The sequence below is a fragment of the Diaphorina citri genome, unplaced genomic scaffold (genome assembly GCF_000475195.1).
Source record: "Diaphorina citri unplaced genomic scaffold, Diaci psyllid genome assembly version 1.1 scaffold6, whole genome shotgun sequence".
In the NCBI taxonomy this organism is placed as follows: domain Eukaryota; kingdom Metazoa; phylum Arthropoda; class Insecta; order Hemiptera; family Psyllidae; genus Diaphorina; species Diaphorina citri.
In genome coordinates, this window is record NW_007377445.1 from 534,947 (window position 1) to 549,140 (window position 14,194).

General features: G+C 40.0%; 3 protein-coding genes across 3 annotated transcripts; all 3 read left to right on the top strand.

The window, feature by feature from the left end:
* The first annotated feature begins 2,935 nt into the window (after positions 1-2,935).
* LOC103524724 (titin-like) lies at positions 2,936-4,373 on the top strand. Its single transcript, XM_008489759.3, has 2 exons — positions 2,936-3,034; positions 3,182-4,373. The coding sequence occupies exon 2, from the start codon at positions 3,222-3,224 to the stop codon at positions 4,371-4,373; it is 1,152 nt and encodes a 383-aa protein (XP_008487981.1). The 5' UTR covers positions 2,936-3,034; positions 3,182-3,221.
* Positions 4,374-6,864: 2,491 nt separating this feature from the next.
* Positions 6,865-8,557, top strand: LOC103524736 (uncharacterized protein PFB0145c-like). The gene has a single exon (XM_008489770.2). The coding sequence runs from the start codon at positions 7,283-7,285 to the stop codon at positions 8,555-8,557; it is 1,275 nt and encodes a 424-aa protein (XP_008487992.2). The 5' UTR covers positions 6,865-7,282.
* A 286-nt stretch (positions 8,558-8,843) lies between these two features.
* LOC103524757 (adhesive plaque matrix protein-like) lies at positions 8,844-13,905 on the top strand. Its single transcript, XM_008489792.3, has 4 exons — positions 8,844-8,880; positions 9,312-10,832; positions 11,909-12,093; positions 13,061-13,905. Exons 1-4 carry the CDS (start codon positions 8,844-8,846, stop codon positions 13,820-13,822), a joined length of 2,505 nt encoding a protein of 834 aa, XP_008488014.2. The 3' UTR covers positions 13,823-13,905.
* Positions 13,906-14,194: the final 289 nt, after the last annotated feature.

Genomic DNA, 14,194 nt, shown 5'->3' on the forward strand with positions numbered 1-14,194 from the left:
ATTGCATGGGCAGACAGGCAACTTTGATTTTCTTCATGTTTCCTTTGATATTAATAATGCGTTTGATAAAGAAACACGTAAATAACTGCCTGCCTGATGCATTTAGGATTGGTATATTATGTACAAAAGCCTTCTACTAGCTTCCATCAAAACCCCTCAAGGGTCAAAATCTTCTTTGGTACCAATAAATTATTCTTCCCCTGATTTTATAGCACGTGTACATTTGTACAAGAGGGGTCAGATGTTGGACCACAAGTTGGCATTTCTCCAAATTCTGCATAACCGCATTTTCATGCCCTTACCGGGGCTCGAACCCGGGGCTCTACTCTTCTACTTCAGCCGCGGTCCCGTGTTGTGCCTCCAATGTTATTCTGTCTGTTCCCAAAATAACCTCCACATCCCCCCCCCCTCAACGCCCAAGACATAGCATTATCTCTCTCATGAGTCTATCCTCTATCTTTATCTTACGCTTTTATGTTTTCGAGCAGTATTTTTATTTTTTCAAGATTTCGACAAAAAAATAAATTGTTCAAAAAAATATTTTAATAGTTTTTAGTTTTCGACACGATTTTTGTTCGTTATCTTGTGTGTATGTGTGGTGTGTTCTCTTTGAAATAAAGACACGGTTTATTTTTACATGTAGATTTTCGCTGTGCACTGTGAAAAAAACTAATTAATTGTAAGTGGATACTATTTAGATTGCCGTTCTATCAGGCTATTTAGAGGATAAATCCGGGCTTGGGCTTTGCCGTTCATCGTGTAGGGCTAAAGCCTTGGTCCTAATAATTTCTTTCAGGGCATACTCCAGTCCTAGTACGTTCAGCTATCATTGAAGGTAATCTGTTTGAGCATGTAGTCTTATTAATGTGATATATCAGATGTCAACCATACACAAAGTTGCTTAAGTGATCCTTTGAGAAATGGTGCAATTGCAAAGTCGCTGTCTGGTGAACCTATATTTGTATGTAAATAAATGCGACATTTTCAAACTGTTGACTTAATGGGACTTCTTAGTCTTAGCCAACAGTATAAATTAGGTATGTACTTAAATAAATAAACCTACAAAGGATGAACTTTATTTAACTGAAGAAACCGCAAGCCTATTCCTCCCTGTTCAACTTGCCTGCATGCTGCGTATACCTACACACATCAACTATTTATAGTTCTTACTGTTAATTATTAGAATACATTTATTTTTTTTTTTTTTTCGAAAAGATAATTTGCGTGTATGAATAATGTGTTATATTTGTGTAGTTTGTTCATGTTTTGGCAATGTGCATTGCCTTACAGGGTGACCATTGTTGCTCGATTTCTGGACAATGATTCACACGAATTCTTTCTTTGATTTTATTGCACCATATGAGATTGTTCCGTTGAATTTTTGTAAACTGATTTAATGATTTTAAACAACCACTAAATTTTAGTTGCCAAAATAGGGGGATAAATCATTGGGCACTTGGATGTTTTACATTAAATTTCATACTTTTTATTTGTATACAATGGTTCTCTCATTAATTATTGTATATCGTTATGATAAGTAGGATTGTCTGGATGGAAACTTGTTGAGGCCGAGTTCAAAGTGTTCAGCACACTTGAGAATAATGCTTCTTGTTTCTTCCTCAGTTTCCTCTCTTTCTGAATTTCCGTCTTCAAATAATCGATGTTTTTCTGCAGTCCTGTATGTTGCTCTACATTTTCTATTTGTTTCTGGCTTGTCTCTCTGATGGACTCAAGTTCTTCACATAGTGCCTGCAAAGGGGGAGTGACAGAGGTGTTATCAGATTTTAGATCAGATGTCATGTTGGATAGTGCGTCTAATTTTCTATTGCGGATATCATATTCACTGTAACTTTCAGAGATTGTTGGTCTCGCTCTTCTTGGACTTGTTCGAGTCTCTTCTATTGTTTCGTTTATATTTTTATTTTGAGCCAGCGTGTTCCTTAGTCTTTTGTTCTCCTTTTCCAGTTCTTGATATGCAAATTTTGCATTCGTGACTGTTATAACGACTCGTTTGATTTTTTCCGAAAGCTTCTGATATTTCTGTTGAAGTCTAAGAATAGTGTCTTGTTTTGCTTGAATATCTTCTCTAAGCTCTTTCATAACAACATTTCTTGTGTGTATTTGTCGAAGAATATTTTCCATTGCAGGTGCATCCATATTATTTTCATTATTCAGTTCTGTTAGCGGTGTTCCAATTTCTGATTTTAAAATTTCCGTTTGTAGTAATTTAAAGTTTTCGTTCATTTGCCTTTTTTGCCTTCCATGTACCATGTCTTTTCTCTCCAACTCTTCTTTCATTTCTTTATTTTCGAGTTTTATTTCAGTAATGGTTTTCTGTAGAGATTCCAGATGAATTTTATGCTCCTTCATCTTATTAGTGCATTCTTCAATCTTTTTATTTGTACTCAATACTAATTGATCCGTAGCTTGCTGCACATCCTCAATAATCTTTAATCGTTTTTCATGATTTCCAATTTGTTTACCTACAAAAAGTTCAATATTTCTGATGAACTCTAATGTCTGATGTTCTCTAGTCTCCCATTCAATCTGATATGCATGATTTATCAGTCTAACTTGTTCTCTGAGTATTATATCTATGGTGTTAATTTCTATATTTTTTAATTCATCTATTTGATTGACTTTGTACTCAAGTACCTCATTCTGGCGCACTATGTCTTCTAATTTCTTTTTAATGTTATTCAATTCGTTTTCTTTATTAGATAACTGTGTTTCATTGTCTTTAATTTCTCTTTCCATGTGTGTAATTATATCGTTTTTTTGTGCCAAATTTTCAAAAGCTCGTTTTTTGCAAATCTCCAAGTTTTCTATCGTCGAATCTTTAGATTGAATGATATTCATAAAGTGATCTTTAGACTTTTCTTGGTCTAACTTAGATTTGATAGCGAGTTCTTTATTTGCTTGTTCTGATACAAGTACAACAACATCAACAACCACTACAACAACAACAACAACAGCAAAATCTGTCTTCCTATTCCACGCAGGAAAATCTGAGTGTGTCGAAAACTCTACTCAAGGAAGACAAGTCAACGTCAAGAAGCTATGAGGATTCAATCAAGCCATCAACGTCAAGAAGCTGTGAGGATTCAGTCAAGCCATCAATGTCAAGAGGCTGTGAGGATTCAGTCAAGACATCAACATCAGGAGGCTGTGAGGATTCAAGGGAAGACAAGAATGTAAACTTGAAAGTTGCCAACGAATTCATGCCGCTGAATATGCCCTATAGTATACAATCATCTGGTACTGAAACTCATAAGGAAACTGTCATTCCTATTCAGACTGATAATAAAACTTACATTGAGAATCAAAAGACCGAATCTACAACACAGGTTGTAAACAGTGACGAGGCTGCGAAGGAAGGCATAGAACATACAACCATCCCCAAGAAGTGTGCACTGGACTTCTTCAAGAATATTATCAAGGAAAATGAAAGCGAGCAGAACTTCTTGAAAGAAACAGAGAAGCAATTGCCTCCAAGCTTCCATACTGACAAGAAGAAGGAAATACATCATCATGTGGAGAAGACAGAGTCACTGCTAAGTAATCAGTATCAACCTGGACCTACATCCCCTGTGTTCCCTCACAGTGATGATCAGATCCCACCAGAGTTCGCCAGGAATATTCTAAACGAGCGAGTAGAAACGAAGAGCTTTGAGAAATCCTGGAAACCTGTATCCCCTGTGCCACAACCTTATAATGACACGCCCCTCTATTTGGAACCTGGCCCTCCTCCTGAGATATGCTACGTCCCCAAAGTTGCGCCTAAAACCAAAGAGAACTTTACAGAAAGGATTAAGAAGATGGAGGAATCACATAGAGAACTGTCAACTGCTGAAGTACCTCAAGGTGGAATCAAGATTTTCCCCAAACAGCAGGGAGAACCGGTGTACAAGGCACCAGAACCCGCCAGACCACCACCATTCAAACCTGCATATGATCATAAACCCGTTGTGGAGGAACGATGTATTAAAACCCAAGTGGAGTCTTCAGGACAAAGTGACTATACATTCGGTAGAAAAGTTATCTCTCCTCCTACCAATGGTCCTGTACTGAGACCACAAGCAGACATCCATGTGAGACCTACAAGTCCCAGACCCTCTGCTGAAGGTGTATCCATGGAGAAGCTTTGGACGACGAAACTTCACAAGGAAAGTGAGATCACGCGCCCTGCATCCCCTCTCGCTAGACCTCCATCTCCTAAGCACAACATCATCAATGAAACCCGCGAGACTTCCCATACAGAAATCAAAAGATGTATTTCTCCGAGACCATCGGCGGAGGGGGTGAAAATGGACAAAATGTGGGCACATCCGGCAACCAATCACACGCCTCATCCTTGTTGTAGTGGTTGTTGATGTTGTTGTACTTGTTGCTGCTGCTGCTGCTTGAAAAAGGTGGACGAGTTGGTAAAGTCACGTTGTTCGAGTTTATTTTCGGTTTGAAGCTTTATTGAAGAAAGGAAGAGAAGGAACAACACAAGTACAATATTAGACAACCTTCACCAAAAGATTCAGAGGAAAGGGATGGATTTGCTTGCACGTGAAAATCAATGGACATCTTAAAAATCTTAGTCTAGTATAAACCGCTCTTTCTCCTTTTCCAAACCCTATCTATATGGTTGGTAAAATTGTCTCAAGTTTTCGTATTGTAAAACTTTCGTGAATCTGAAATTGTTATTACAAATTTTCTTACTAAAAACGCCACCAATCTTTTCACAAAGCAAATCCATCCCTTGAAAATATGCTTAACAGGCAAAAATTTAAAGGGGTGAATTTTGCTCCCAACCTAAAAACCTCCATAGATTTTACACATATCCCATTACCAAAGAAAATAACAGGGTTCAAGCAGTGTCTATGCCTACACTTGGTCCATCGACATCGTCTATTCGTCTAATCTTAACCCCGTTCACACAATAAACTTTTTTCACTCCCCATAAGAGTATTGAATTGATCCATTGAAAATTGAATATTGAATTGAGACACAGAGACACAAGATATTACATCATTTTCACGAAAGAAAATTTTCCGCTATGCCTACACTTGGTCCATCGACATCGTCTATTCGTCTAATCTTAACCCCGTTCACACAATAAACTTTTTTCACTCCCCATAAGAAATCCTTTGATCTTAGGTATTTTATATGGGTTCCAGGTTCTAATCGATGTCGATCGACTGTAGTGTAGGACTGTAGGTATACCCCATCACCAAAGCACTGATGGCCGGGCCACAAAGTGAGTTTAAACACTGTTTAACTCTCGAATTAAGCATCAGATTGCTTAATCCGAGAGTTAGAGTTAAACTGAGTTTAAATTCACTTTGTGAACCCGGCCACGAATACCCGTCGATGTCGATCGACTGTAGTGTAGGACTGTAGGTATACCCCATCACCTGTTTAGTGTGGAAGACACGGATTTCAAGATTTTAGACTGAACATTTATTGTGACAAATCATCTGGCCAAAACTACTACCAAACATCACCAAAGCACTGATGGCCGGGCCACAAAGTGAGTTTAAACACTGTTTAACTCTCGAATTAAGCATCAGATTGCTTAATCCGAGAGTTAGAGTTAAACTGAGTTTAAATTCACTTTGTGAACCCGGCCACGAATACCCCATCACCAACATATAGGTCACTAGTATGAAAATAAATTCGTGCATCACCAATTCACCATCACCTAAATATGGCTCGTGCAAAAAATGTGTGAAGTGATTGTGTATGAGTGTTCTACTTCTAGTGTATTTGGCGTGTGAATATGTGTGTGATTCAAGTGCTCTGTGCATATTTGAGTGATTCAAGTGCTACCTACTACATTGGCACTTTGTTAACTACACATGGAGAAAACCATGTTTTCACATTTTTCAATTTTGAAACCGAAGAGTGAATTAAGAGTTGATTGGGAAAAATTCAACAGGACATAACGTGTTGACCCAGCCCCTAAATGGGAAGTATTGTGTCTCTTCTCGCCCATCCGATAAGAGGCATACTACGGGATGGGCATGCTACGACACAGACCACATGCGTCTAATGTAGCAGTTGTTTAATTGCTACGAAACAAAAACGGCTGGCCCGGACTTGGTGATGGACGAATTGGAAGTGGATTTGGCCAGGGCGGGAATCGAACCGCACGACCCGCCAGAGCTGAGGATCTCGTGCTTGCTGATCAGCTCGCCAAAGTTGGCCGAAGAAGATTCTGTCGATTTTTCGTTTCGCGTTTCGACGGCCCGGACTTGGTGATGGACGAATTGGAAGTGGATTTGGCCAGGGCGGGAATCGAACCGTACGATCCGCCAGAGCTGAGGATCTCGTGCTTGCTGATCAGCTCGCCAAAGTTGGCCGAAGAAGATTCTGTCGATTTTTCGTTTCGCGTTTCGACGCCGTTGATGTTCTTGTACTCTTTGATGTGTTCGGATTCAGACTGGAAACGAGAAACAAACAAGATGTAGGGTATTTCTTATTTAGAATCTTTATTGGTTTGGTTGTAATTTCTAATTCAATGTGCAGTGTAAAAACAATTACAAGGGGTAAAATGATATCTGTATCGTTGAACTCTGAAGCTGAAGGTATCGTATCAAGGTGGATTAGCCAGTTAGCCCAACACGTTTTCCTTGGGGAAACAAGAAGGTTTGAGCCGAAATCAAAGCCTCTGGTTCCGTGAACTTACAGGGTCCTAAATTTCCAGTTTATTATGAGAACATCATTCAAGTTCACAACAATTTTATTTATTTTTAGTCCGTCCTTCCTTTATTATTACTAATAATAAAAGGTATAGTGGACGGACTATTGTATTCGCTTCGGTGTCGTCTCAAAGCTGAACAGGGCTATCATTAGATTACGATCTTCGAAAACATTACTGGAGATACACGAGCTTACTTTTGACTATCAGATCAGCCGTAGATCCTGCGGATCCCGTGGGATTATCCAGAGTGCACGTATATCTACCACCATCCTCTGTAGTAGCGTTCTTCAGTTCTAGTCTGGCCTTGTTGTGTTCAAACGTTAGCGTGATCTTGCCGGGAATCGAATCCAGAGGCGCTCCATTCTTACTCCACTTCACGTCCGGGGTTGGATGACCTGAAATGAAATCATAATTTTAAAATAGATAGATGTAGTACTTAAATTATTTTTTGTATCGTTGTTTTCCAGCCATTTATTTAAAATAATGAAAATTATAGGATAACGTAATGGATTTGTAAAACCTTTGTTTTTATCCAAATAAAAATTGAAGTAAAATTTGTACCACGGGAAATTGTAACCCAGAAGAAAAATGCTACCCTTCGGAAAACAGAAACTGAAGAAAAAATTGGAAACGTATGAGCGCGAGCTGGTTGAGCAACGTCAAAGATTGAGACAGAAGGATGCTGAACTTTCTGACAACAAGAAACATTTTTTGAAGTACAAGAATCATGTAGAGGCGAAATTGATGAAGAACGAAGAAATAATTCGAAATCTCAGTGAACGATGGGACACGCTGGAGAACAATTTCATAGAAAGAGAAGAACAACTGAGGGACAGGTTAGATCGAGTAAGAACAACACAAGAGGAATTGATAAACAAACTGGAAATGGAAAACAAAACAAAGAGAGATATTATTAAAGACCATGAAGAAATTCTTGAAAAACAAAACAACGAAATAAGAAGATACGAAGATAAATTGGAATTCAAAGAGGAAGAGATCAGACATATGAAAGAAGAGTTGAAATCCCGCGATAAAATAATTAAAAATAATGAAAATGAAACAGAAAATTTCCAACAAAAAATTGAAATGTTAAACAACGAAATCGCCAAATTAAACTCAAAATTAGATAATTTCCAACTTGAATCAGAGAAGAAACACGAACATCTTCAGAGTGCATTGAATACCAAAGAAGAAAAAGTTAAAGAACTAGAAAATAAACTGCTCTTGGAAGAAAGTAAAAATAAAAAACTAGACGCTAGTAAGAAAGAAGAAATAGAGGGTTTAAGGAAAATCATTGAAAACAAGAAAAAAGAAGTCCAAGAAAAAACGAAATACATCGAGACATTAAAAAGTAAAAATAATCTCTTATCAGACATTGAACGAGAGTATAAGGAAGTCAATAATCAAAATGTATGTCTGAAAAAAGACATTGATGAAAAGAACAAAAACATTAAAGAATATAAGAATGAAATACATAATAAAGATAAGAAAATAAGCGATTTACAATCACTTCTAGATGTTTCTAATAAACATATCTCTACAAAGGAAGAATTAATTAAACAGTTGGACTTAAAAAACAAAGCTCTCGAAGATGAACATCAAAACAAACTTGTGGAGTTTACAGATGAGAAACGTAAAAATGAAGATGTTGTAACAAAATTAAAGGAAAAAATTCTTCAAAATGAAAAAATGATTAACCAAACTACTGCTGATATCAAAAATCTGGAACTCAAATTAAAAGAATCAGAACAAGCAAATAAAGAACTCGCTATCAAATCTAAGTTAGACCAAGAAAAGTCTAAAGATCACTTTATGAATATCATTCAATCTAAAGATTCGATAAAAATCTGGAACTCAAATTAAAAGAATCAGAACAGGCAAATAAAGAACTCGCTATCAAATCTAAGTTAGACCAAGAAAAGTCTAAAGATCACTTTATGAATATCATTCAATCTAAAGATTCGACGCAGTACAGATGTGAATAGAACACAAAACTTCAAACTTCAAGTTTGCAGTGTGCTACAAGTTGCAGTCTAGATGTGAAAGGAGCCTTAATCGCCGCTATTTGACCGTTCATTGAAATTGAACGTACTAGGACTGGAGTATGCCCTGAAAGAAATTATTAGGACCAAGGCTTTAGCCCTACACGATGAACGGCAAAGCCCAAGCCCAAGCCCGGATAAAAGGTAAGCATATTCTTTAGAGGAGAACAGACTCACTCAATGTACAAGGGTCTAAGGCATGTTCTACCACCTATCTTTTAGAGCAATCCGAGGTAAATCTGTAAATGAGAATAAAATTGGATATAATGAAGCGGTACTACGAGTATATTGAACTGTTGCATTAGGGACTACCTGTCAGACAGTCTAAATAAAGAACATAAAATGATTAAACTTGATGTATTCCGTGGATTATCCCCGAAGAAGATGACATGTGTATTCAACCATCCACCATTAGGTAAAGACTAAAACTGGCATATTTATCTGCTACGCTTTTTTTAATCTACATATCATTCATATTTGACTCTATTGTCCCTTACCTTGGTTTCCACAGCAACTCAATCAAACAGTGGCACATACAAGGTGACCGCTACGAACGAAGGCGGAGAGGCCCTCAGCTCTGCGGATACGCCCTGCTTCCCCTCTCGCTAGACCTCCATCTCCTAAACACAACATCATCAATGAAACCCACGAGACTTCCCATACAGAAATCAAAAGATGTATTTCTCCGAGACCATCGGCGGAGGGGGTGAAAATGGACAAAATGTGGGCACATCCGGCAACCAATCACACGCCTCATCCTACATCTCTCATGCCGGCGATTCCTGTTCCTGTAAAGAAAGATGATGAGGATGAAGAAGCTAAACGACTTGCCTGGTCCAGGAAATATCTGACGGAGGACGAGGTCACAACTAGAACTGTCAAGAAAACTGTTATTGAATCTCCACCTCCTGTGTATAACCCTCCTACACCTGCCCCTGCACCTGTCTATCGTCCTCCTGCTCCTGCTCCCGCCCCTGCGTATCATCCTCCTGCCCCTGTCTACAATCCTCCAGTTGCCAAACAACCCCCACCCCCTACTCCTAAACCTGCCTATGTGGCTACTCCACCTCCTCCCTATAAAGCGCCAGTTCATCATGTTTCCCCACCCCACCAACAACTCAAACAGCAATCTTCCTTCGATCAAACTTCCTCTTACAAGCAATCCTCCTTCCAAAGCAATCAGAAGGCAAGCCCTCCATGGGTGAAAAGTGAACCCTCTCAGAACGTTGTCACTCCTCCATGGGTGAAACCATCCCCTCCTTCTACTCCCTCCCACTCGACTATCAATAAAACCTTCTCCTCCTCCGAAGATCGCTCCTACAGTTCTTCCACTCAGCAGAAACCCATCCAGTTCAAACCCAACACCTACACCCCACCGTACCAACCAAAACCTGTGGCAAATCAATATTACAAGACGGAAAGTCAAGAGAATGAGACCAAACAATTCAGAGCCCCCAACTACAGTCCTTATTCTAGTCAGAACTCAAACCAGTCCAACTCTAGTGTGGTACAGCAAAGCTTTTCATCTCAAACAGTCAGAGAGTCCTATCAATCAGGTGGTAATCAGTTCTCAAGCTCTCAACAGCAACCCGTTTCCTTCTCTGAATCAGCAGTTGTCGAGGAGCATCACTTGAAACCTTCTCTCGCTAAGAAGGTGTGGCCTCTTGTACAGAACTCCTCGTCCAGTTATACCCCTGTGGTCCCTAGCTTTTCCTCAGAGCCCGTCACTGAAAGCTCTTACTCGTACGAAGTGGCCAAAACAGACAATGGATATGTAGAGAAAGAAATCAAAACACAGAGAACAGTACAACGGGAAGAGAAACAATTCTCTTATCCTCCCCCTGCCCGATCCTCTCTCCAATCCAAGATAGCCGCCTTTGAAGAGAAAAACTACCAGAGTGATTACGACTCCAAGTTTGACAGCAGTGACTCTGAAATCCGCAGAACTGGCAGCTTGAAGAGACCGGAGCGTCCTTCCTCTGCTGCTGGCTATGGCACGTTGCCCAAGACATTCGGCAGGTCCAATTCGTTCAGCAAAGTTGACTATCAAAGCTCTCACACGCAGAGATTCAACCAGGATACATCGGATGTTATCCCTGGACTCAAAAGGGTAGGAAGAAGAAGACACAAACACTAAAGGTAGGTACTTATACTTACCGAAGAGGGTTGGCTAAACGTTAGCAGTGCCGGAGTGGTGGTGAGGGCAGATTTCTCAGTGACTTTCACATCCGCAGAGCTGAGGGCCTCTCCGCCTTCGTTCGTAGCGGTCACCTTGTATGTGCCACTGTTTGATTGAGTTGCTGTGGAAACCAAGATAAGGGACAATAGAGTCAAATATGAATGATGAATTAATAAAAGCGTAGCAGATAATATGCCAGTTTGAGTCTTTAGTCTTTACCTATTGGTGGATGGTTGAATACACATGTCATCTTCTTCAGGGATAATCCACGGAATACATCAAGTTTAATCATTTTATGTTCTTTATTTAGACTGTCTGACAGGTAGTCCCTTAATGCAACAGTTCAATATACTCGTAGTACCGCTTCATTATATCCAATTTTATTCTCATTTACAGATATACCTCGGATTGCTCTAAAAGTTAGGTGGTAGAACATGCCTTAGACCCTTGTACATTGAGTGAGTCTGTTCTCCTCTAAAGAATATGCTTACCTTTCTCTACAATGACAGCATAACTGTTGCCCTGCTGTCTCAGCCGGTACTCCTGGGAATGAGGAGCAATGGGTATGTTGTCCTTGAACCACTTGACAGTGGGTGTGGGGGTGCCTGCTATCTCCACCTCCATTACTAGACGATCCCCTACGTAGATAAATTGGGGTAGGAGACGTCGACACATGACTGGAGGGAAGATGGATTCTGGAAAGTCGAATCAAAAAGATAACAGGGTGTCTACCAAAATGGAAAAATAAAATTCCCCGACTTTTCCCGGTTTTCCATCTGGTAGACACCCTGAGATAGCAAATGAATCATAAGGTCACTGAAGTCTGTTTTGAAGGCTATACGAGTGCAAATTTTTTTGTCAACCCTGGAAATTAAGGAGCGCAGAAGCGCTCCGCCCCACCAAGTCAAAACTTGACAGCGCTACCAAGAGATATTATACGCCACAAAGTAGTCGTTTTCATGTAGGTAGTTCTCTATCACGTTCAATTACGCCCTGGACTCAAGCCTGGCTCTCCACCTCAGATCTTGCACGCCTCTCAGTTCTATTCTCATCAGGAACCCAAGGTGAAGAGGAAGGGTTACACCCAAGGAGACAGTGGCTACATGGCAGACACTGAGGAATCCTTCCAGTCCAAGATGTCACAGGATGGATCCATCGTTAGCTCAGCACAAAAAAAGGTTCGAGGTGTTCCTAATCCTGGTTGTTTCTAACCTGAGTGTTTTCGTTATCTTTTGTTACTAACATTCATGTTTTGCCGTTTTTGTTTGACCACGAAGTTCCGGTACAGATGTTTGATAAATTGCTTTAAAGCTGACATTTTAAATGAACAATACTTGCTTAGCTTTGTAAAATGAAAACGGCAAAACAATAATGAATTACAGAATCATTAATTTCTTCGTACTTTTGTCTTTATCTAAGTGTACATAATTATTATCTTTTGTTACTAACATTCATGTTTTGCCGTTTTTGTTTGACCACGAAGTTCCGGTACAAATGTATGGTAAATTGCTTTAAAGCTGACATTTTAAATGAACAATACTTGCTTATCTTTGTAAAATGAAAACGGCAAAACAATAATGAATTACAGAATCATTAATTTCTTCGTACTTTTGCTCTTTATCTAAGTGTACATAATTGCTAAGATAATTTGATAATTATCAGTATATCACTGATTAAGGTATAAAATAATGCGGAAGTCTGTAACGAATGGGTCACGTTAAAATTGGTAAAAGGTGTTTAGGATACTTTGAACTTGATTTTGCATGCTCCGCCAATCGCAACGCTCTCTCAATTCAGTTGAAGCTGTTTGAAGGTATCTACATAACTACTTTTCAGAGCTCTTAACCTTTTGAACTGTACAGGAGTTTGCTTCGGACGCAGCGCGCAGTTCAAATAAACGTAACCCCTAATGCATGTTACTTTGTACGAACTTGAACTTGCAACAAAATGGTGATTGATAGGTATCTATTATCTTGTGAACTCTATCACTATCACTAGTGGACTATGAACTAATATCTGGTGGGGGAAAAAGTGGTAGGATGAGTAGAGATTAGGGGGCTCTGTTCTGCTATAACCTTGCCTGCTGCACCTTGCATCGCACCTTCATGTTGCACCTTGGCTTTGTTTGTTTTTCTCATTTCACAGAGCATGCTCATAGCTTCCCAAGCACAGCCTTCCTCACCACGACACAAATCTTTCGAACAATCTGCACGAACGGAAACCTATTCGAAATCACAACGCAAACATTGTCCTCCTCCGCGAAACCCGTCCAAATTTGTCAGGGGCGAATTTCGCGAGAGTGACTACGAAAGTGATTACGAGAGTAAAATCAAACCCAAGTGGCGCCCTTATGACTCCGACACTGAAGAAATCACATACAGACCGGTCAGACCGAACTTGTCCGCACCCAAACGTAGATCCCTACACTTGTCCCAACCAGTGGCGTGTCCGCTAGAATTTGACAAACCTCCTGTCATCACTGACATGAGACCAGTCCCCGTACAACACATAGTCAACCCTTCTGGTGCCAAGACTTCAAGTTTCAGTAAAAGCGTTCAGGTGAAGAGAAACGACTTTGTATGCCCCCCTCCCCCTCCTAATCAATATCATTCTGTGCAGAACTTCGAGCCGAAAGTTTTTGAGGACACTCAGTCCATGTCTCAGAGTGAGAGTGGAGAAAACTTTCATCGCTCCATGAATGTTCAGCAAAGCACTAGGATAATGACAAGCAATGGTTTGGTGGATGGGGACTCCCTGCTAGATGCAGAGAAGAGAAGATTGCAACGCGTTGAAGAGATGAAGAGGAGATTTGAAGACAAAACTGTGATGGAGGCAAAGCACAGCACAGGAGGGGAACTATTCTCAGCTCCTCACATTCCTTCAGTTGGAACCACGTCATGTAAGTAGAAATCATCTGTTCCAGGACCACACCGGGTAACTTATCTTAGAACAGTTGGAGTACCTACTTCTAGGGTCCAATCTTTCAAAATATTGTTTGGGATCAAAGAAAATATCTTTCTTCATATGAAATGTTACCAGGTGTGAACAAAAAGTCCGATAGGTGCCTTGATAGCGCTAGGTCGCGAGTTAGATTCCCGCACGGGGGCGGACTTAATCCTAAACAACTAACGTTCTCGGAACGGCTGGGTTTCCCTTATCCTGTGCCTCCTTCTCTCTTCCATTTCAGGACGATACGACCTCCGTTGTTGGACACCCATTGTTGCCGTTGTAAAGATATGTACCAAGGTACTCACCGTTATAAAGATAGGTAATCTTCTG